This window comes from Pelmatolapia mariae, linkage group LG16_19 (assembly GCF_036321145.2).
Source record: "Pelmatolapia mariae isolate MD_Pm_ZW linkage group LG16_19, Pm_UMD_F_2, whole genome shotgun sequence".
Classification (NCBI taxonomy): Eukaryota; Metazoa; Chordata; class Actinopteri; order Cichliformes; family Cichlidae; genus Pelmatolapia; species Pelmatolapia mariae.
In genome coordinates, this window is record NC_086241.1 from 50,808,798 (window position 1) to 50,816,297 (window position 7,500).

General features: G+C 40.8%; 1 protein-coding gene across 2 annotated transcripts in view; it reads left to right on the forward strand.

Moving 5' to 3' along the window:
• tdrd9 (tudor domain containing 9) overlaps nt 1-7,500 on the forward strand; it is a 32,907-nt gene that overhangs the window by 24,365 nt on the left and 1,042 nt on the right. Inside the window, exons 27-35 of one of the 2 annotated variants that reach the window (XM_063497004.1) lie at nt 135-224; nt 311-568; nt 887-1,054; nt 1,587-1,657; nt 1,761-1,870; nt 2,418-2,514; nt 2,594-2,732; nt 3,113-3,231; nt 7,327-7,399. In XM_063497004.1, the coding sequence (XP_063353074.1) occupies nt 135-224; nt 311-568; nt 887-1,054; nt 1,587-1,657; nt 1,761-1,870; nt 2,418-2,514; nt 2,594-2,732; nt 3,113-3,231; nt 7,327-7,399 (1,125 nt within the window). Of the gene's footprint in view, nt 1-134; nt 225-310; nt 569-886; nt 1,055-1,586; nt 1,658-1,760; nt 1,871-2,417; nt 2,515-2,593; nt 2,733-3,112; nt 3,232-4,939; nt 5,116-7,326; nt 7,400-7,500 lie in introns of those variants that run through there. The other variant, XR_010096470.1, reaches the window with a different exon arrangement.

Consider the following 7,500-nt stretch of genomic DNA (forward strand, 5'->3'; position numbering starts at 1 on the left):
TAGATCTGGGTCCTGGTATTTCGATGCTTCACGAAATTGGATGTAGTTCCTCCTTGGTCTCAAAAACCAGAGAACATTTTTTGTACGTTGTAATTTTTCCAAATTTATCATCCAGGCGTCTCATCTTTCTGCAGGTCTTCTTTTTGGACTATGGCAACAATGAGATCGTTTCTTGCAGTAGCCTCAGAGAGCTGCCATCTGATCTGCTGTCTCATCCTTTCCAGGTAGCAACATTATAAATGGCACAATCAGTCAGCAGATAAAATGCACACCAGATTAATAGTAACAAATAAACTGCTTATCATATCAGGCTCAGGAGTTCCAGGTCACTGGTATGCGTCCTTCAAATCAGTCCATCATTCTGGGGAACCAGTGGAGCAGCTGCGCCCGCAACCGCTTCATCAATCTAGTGAAGGGCCAATCTCTCATCGTGTCCCTGTACTCCATCCTCTATGGTGTGATGCGTGTGGATTTGTTCATCCACTCCGAGACAGCAAACACCAGCGTGGTAGACTTGCTGGTGGAAGAAGGACATGCTGTGAAGGCTGAAGAGAGCTTTGACTCCAAGGTGACACAATAAGCAGAAAGAAATACTAGTTCTCTTTGCAGCTCAAGATGAAGTTATTTCAGGTTTTTTTTTTTTTTTTACCTCAACCTTAAAAAAAACTTGTATTGAAAAAATACTTCAGCTAATTGAAGTACAAAAGAAAGCTAGAATTTTAAAGACAAACTATTTGGGATGTGTGGCCTCAGGTTTGCTGCATGTGCTGCAGGCAGACTGAGATTCATTGAGACAAAAATTTACAAAAAAAAATCTGTATGAATAGATCTGAAGCATTTTGTGCTTTTCTCAGTCAAAGTATTGAATGTTTTTGTGCTCTTGCAGCAAAACAATGAGGTGCTGATGTCTCTGTACAAGGACACGGAGGAAGGTGTATATGTGCCCAACTTTGTAAGCAACACCTGGAGCAACCGCAAAAAAGAGGAGAAGGAGCTCATCGACAGCCTGCTTACCCACTTTTCCAAGCAATCCCAGTCCTATTCCAGGACAAAAGTAAGAAACAATACAGGCAAAGTTTTGCACATTTTGATGCTTCTAAGAAGGAATCAGAAAATATGTTACAGCATGCTTAGTAAACAGGGTTTTAACAATTCTGAAACCAAGACCAAAAATGGAATACAAATGCCCCAAAAGTAGTGAATTGTCACTTTCCTCTTCCTGTGATGCCTGTGCAGTGCTGGTAATTCCTCATGAAAGCTTCCTAGTCTAGTAAAACTAGAATCGTTGAAGATCTTTAAGGTGTTATTGTTAGAAAGATAATATCTGTAGATTATGGTGGGTTTTGAAGAACACTGATTCTTTGGTGTTGAATGTGTGATGGATGCCATCGCCTTTTTTACCGTTTGCTGCTGTCAGTTTATCCAGAAGAGGGAGCCATTTCAGTGGCTCAGTTCATGTGTTTGAATGGGTGTGCCTCTGAATGAACACAATGTGACAGCCAGAACAGTGACGACACAGCTCTGCATCACTGTAATCAGTGAATGCATCATGTTATGTCTGATTGCTGTTGCCTCTGACACTGCAGGTTCGTCTGCATGGACCAACCAGTCCTCATATGATGAGCTTCCACAGCTTGAGAAGCAACATGCTTTACAAGTAAGCACAACAGAGATAAAAAAAACAAACAAAAAAAACAAGAATATGTACCTACAACCACCCTCCCTCTGCCTCAGCTGATAATCACTGTATCCTCCTGCAGGACTGTATGTATAGAGAAGAACAGCATCAACTCCTTGGCTCTAAATGAAAGCCCACATTGCAAACATCCGAGGATGCTGGTGGCCGGGACTGTGTCAGTCAGCTCCACAGGTACCAGATAAACAAAATATCACAAGGGTAGTGTCCTCCTAGTCCTGTTCCCAAAGCTTTATAAATTGGGGAGTTGCATCAAGAAACTTGAGCTCTAAATTCAGCTTTAATCATAATATTTGTGACTTTGAAACATAAGCAAAGGCAGAATATTACATTTACACAGAAAGGATGACATAAGGAGGTGGTTCCAATGTAGAGGCGCTTTAATGGTAAAAGCACCATCACCTCTAGAGTTCAACCTCAACTTCGGAACAGCCAAAAGGATCTGAGGCTGTAATTTGACTCAAAAATTCAGTATTTCTGTTTTAGGCCCTGGCCTGCTTTAGAGGTGATCAATAAAATAATGCACTAGAAACATTTTGAACTAGCTGAACGTGACAGAATGACTTTTTATTTTTACCAAATAGAAGGGTTTGCTTTAATCTAGCCTAGAGAAAACAAAGCCATAGATTACTTTTTCCAGGTCAGATTATGAGAGCATTGTTTTAATCTTGGCAGTGGGTCTTATCTTATGTAGAGCTTTAAGGGTGTGTTTCTGTTGCAGGTACTCGTATTCTACTGCGAGACACCTCCATTTTGCCAGACATCCCTGGACTTCCTGGACTTGTAATGATGCTCTTCACTCCCATCATGGAGCTACGGTTGGTTAAATGTGCATTACCGCTGCACAAATATGTGCAGAAACTCACATTCTTATTTACCTAACATATTTATTTTTAGCACTGATGAAGAGAGAACCTGCTACACTGGGGCACTCTGTGGCTTAGGCTTCAACAGTCAGAAACAGAAGGCCATCCTGCCTGAGCATGACATCGAACTGACCTTTGATGTGAAGTTTGATGTTGACGACGTCACTGAGGTAAAGTTAACCTCAGAGACCGTTGTGTAAAATCATCAAAACAGCCACTCAAAGGATTCTGAATAGAAATCTTTGTGCATGTTTGAATAGTCACTTAGGAAGGTTCCTACATGGCAGGCATAGTAAGAGTTTTTCAGTTCTCCAAATATTAAGGAAAGCTTGCTGTGTGTGCTTCGGTGTTGGTAGAATTTTAGTATTTTATTAATCTGTTAGCACTAACCATTATGTGTAAGTATGTGTGCACTTTACTCATGCAGTTTGCTAACATTTGCTAATACATTAGCTCTCCACCCTTTTTATACAGTTTGTAGCTAACAAAACTAACAAACTTTAATTATTTGTTTAAATGCTGTGGCAGCTGATTGACTCTTTGTTTTTAGATAAATGCTCTACGAGTGGCTATAAACCACCTCGTGTGCGAAGGCCCCAATGGCACTCTGCATCTGGGGACTGACAGGATCAGCCAGCTGCAGGAGGACTGTCGGGACCGCCTCATCAGGTCTGATATAGATACATACTGGGGTTGTTCCTGGCTCAGGTCTTTGAGGGGTCAACATGCACAATTGAGCCATATATATATAAACACCCAGCACGCCCCTGCGGGCGGTTTATCCTTCAAGCTCGGGTCCTCTACCAGAGGCCTGGGAGCTTGAGGGTCCTGCGCAGTATCTTAGCTGTTCCCAGGACTGCGCTCTTCTGGACAGAGATCTCCGATGTTGTTCCCGGGATCTGCTGGAGCCACTCGCCTAGCTTGGGAGTCACCGCACCTAGTGCTCCGATTACCACGGGGACCACCGTTACCTTCACCCTCCACATCCTCTCGAGCTCTTCTCTGAGCCCTTGGTATTTCTCCAGCTTCTCGTGTTCCTTCTTCCTGATATTGCTGTCATTCGGAACCGCTACATCGATCACTACGGCCGTCTTCTTCTGTTTGTCTACCACCACTATGTCCGGTTGGTTAGCCACCACCATTTTGTCCGTCTGTATCTGGAAGTCCCACAGGATCTTAGCTCGGTCATTCTCCATCACCCTTGGGGGCATCTCCCATTTTGACCTCGGGACTTCCAGGTTATACTCGGCACAGATGTTCCTGTACACTATGCCGGCCACTTGGTTACGGCGTTCCATGTATGCCTTGCCTGCTAGCATCTTGCACCCTGCTGTTATGTGCTGGATTGTCTCTGGGGCATCTTTACACAGCCTGCACCTGGGGTCTTGCCTGGTGTGATAGACCCCAGCCTCTATGGATCTTGTGCTCAGTGCTTGTTCCTGTGCTGCCATGATTAGTGCCTCTGTGCTGTCTTTCAGTCCAGCTTTGTCCAGCCACTGGTAGGATTTCTGGGTATCAGCCACCTCCGCTATCTGCTGGTGGTACATACCGTGCAGGGGCCTGTCCTTCCATGATGGTTCCTCGCCTTCCTCCTCTTTCTTGGGTTTCTGCTGCCTGAGGTATTCACTGAGCACGCTGTCAGTTGGGGCCATCTTCGTGATGTATTCGTAGATGTTTCTTGTCTCATCCTGGACTGTGGTGCTGACACTCACCAGTCCCCTGCCCCCTTCCTTCCGCTTAGCGTACAGCCTCAGGGTGCTGGACTTGGGGTGAAACCCTCCATGCATGGTAAGGAGCTTTCTTGTCTTTATGTCAGTGGCTTCTATCTCCTCCTTTGGCCAGCTTATTATCCCAGCTGGGTACCTGATCACGGGCAGGGCGTAGGTGTTGATAGCCCGGATCTTGTTCTTACCGTTCAGCTGACTCCTCAGGACTTGCCTGACCCTCTGCAGGTACTTGGTGGTTGCAGCTTTCCTAGCGGCCTCTTCATGGTTCCCATTCACCTGCGGGATCCCCAGGTACTTGTAACTGTCCTCTATGTCTGCAATGTTGCCTTCTATGTGTGTGTGTGTGTGTGTGTGTGTGTGTGTGTGTGTGTGTGTGTGTATGTGTATATATATATATATATATATATATATATATATATATATATATATATATATATATATATATATATATATATATATATATGTGTATATATATGTGTGTATATGTGTGTATATATATTAGGGGTGCAACGATACTCGTATCGATATTGAACCGTTCGATACAGTGCTTTCGGTTCGGTACGCATGTGTATCGAACAATACAAAATTTTTAATTTATTTTATCAACTTTTCTTCTGAAGATGCTGTCTGTGTTGAGAGCTCAGTGGATCTGCGTTCGACTACTCCGCCTAGGCTGCACTGTCGAGCGCAGATCCACTGAGCTCAGCGCAAGCTAGCAAGACAGAAGCTTAGCTCGTTGCAACATGGCAAATTGAACCTCCCCCACCCTCATTCAGATCTGGCCTTTGGAACTGTTTTGGTCTTCATGTGAAGTATGACCCTGAAGGTAAGCGCATCATGGACAAAAGTAAAACAGTATGTCGGATGTGCCACGCAATGCTCAATTACATGGGTGGGAACTAGTGCTTAGCGCAGTTTGCTCGTTAACGTGTTGACGCTGTCCAGCCCCAGGCACGGGGCGATCCGCGGTAGCTCGTTAACGGAGATTTGCCGTGTTGTGGCATTAATGTCATTTCAGATTAACGCTGACAGCACTAGTGGGAACACAACGAATATGACTGCACATTTACTCCGACATCATCCTAGTGCAAAGACAAGTGGAAGCAGACAAAAACAACAAGCACGCATGCTACAGACTTTACCCGAGTCATTTAGACAGCCGTTAGCACATGATTCTCCTTATGGGGACCTGATATGTTTAATATGCTGCTGAGAGTATACCCCAGAAGAAGCGTATAGTATAGCTTTTATTTTGGAAAGAGCCATTTCTCTGTAATAAACTCTCTTTTCCAAAGATGAGGGATTTCTCCATGAGATATTTATTTTTTTATTACTTTGTCGTTTCAGCAACATTAAATTTAAAAACTGTACTTTTGAGTTAAAATATATATTTATAATTTTAATAAATGACACATTAAAAAAGCATGAACATTTTTTGTATCGAAAAAATATCGAACCGTGACACCAAAGTATCGAACCGAACCGAACCGTGAATTTTGTGTATCGTTGCACCCCTAATATATATGTGTGTATATGTGTGTGTATATATATATATATATATATGTGTGTGTGTGTGTATATATATATATATATATATATATATATATATATATATATATATATATATATATATATATATATATATATATATATATATATATATATATATATATATATATATATATATATATATATATATATATATGTATGTATATATGTATATATATGTATGTATGTATATATGTATATATATGTATGTATGTATATATGTATATATATGTATATATGTATATATATGTATATATATGTATATATGTATATATATGTATATATGTGTGTATATATATGGGTGCTCTTTATCCTCAAAGCTTCATCAAATAACGCAAAAGCCAGATCAGCTAAAATGAGAAAGTATGACAGGTACCTCGAGTTTGGCTTCATCAAGAATGACGATGGAAAACCCAAATGTGTTGTGTGTCTTCAAGTGATAGCAAATCAAGCAATTAAGCCAGCTAAGCTAGAGCGGCATCACATAAAAAATTACCCAGAGTTTAAAGATAAAACAAAGTAATTTTATTTTCAGTGAAAGGGTGTGGATAACATGCGTCAGAAAAAATTAATGGTGAACCTGATAACAACGTAAGAAAAAGTTCAGTGTGCCTCTGTGCACATTTGGTTTCAGATGACAGGGTGGCATCCCAAACTGGCTCCTGAGGGTATGCAAATATTGCTCCCCTTTCCTGCCACTTACCTCTATGAATCATCATTTTCAACTTTGACTGTGAAGTACAGAGCTCATTTATAAGTGGAAGATGATCTTCGAGTCTGTTTGTTATCCATCCTTACAAGAATAGAGAAACTGTGTAGTGAGAGACGCGCTCATCCTTCTCACTGATTTAGGGAATAATTGTTGGTGATGACTGGTTTGACTGTGTGAAATAAAGCCCGATAAGGCAAAATTGCTAGATTTTTCAGTTTTCTGCAAATAATTTGAATAAGGGCAATATGTTCATTGTGTTAAAATTTAACCAATTAAATAGTCTTTAAACTGCTCCTGAAACAAAATGGGTTCATTTAAATTGTTCCAGTGTTTTCACTGTTTATTTTTTGAAAGCTTTCAGATTTATTTATGCTCTGAGTTCAAATATATCTTAAATTTGCCCTGAGTCTAAAAGTGTTCACATGTTTTTTTAATTTTGTTTTGTTTATTTTCTATAAAGTTCATATTTCTTTAAAGCAGATTGAAAGTATTTATATTGAAAAATTTTAAATATAAATAATTCCTACATAATCTAGGAGTACAAAAGGCAGTCTATGAGCATGGGGATTAGAAGGGGGTACTTGGAACAATTTTACCACTGTAAAATTGGCCCCCAAAAGTTTGACAACCCCTGCTCTACCAGAGGACTGGGAGCTTTTTCCTGATGGTCTTTCTTTGAGGGAAGGCCAAAATGTCTTTGGTGGACAACAAAAAAAATGTTTTAAAAAAACAGTAAAAATGCTGAATTTTTAAGTTATTACTGTTTTTATTGTGCAGACTGTTTACGAAGTCTCCGCCAAGGGAAGCCATTGCTCCCCAGTTCTTTGAAAAACTGGGAAAATGGAACCAGGTAATGAGCAGATCAGTGCACTTTTATTTATTCATTTGATCATCTGCTCTGCTTAGGCACATTTAGGTCCTTGTGCTTTAAAATATGTATTTATCCTGCAG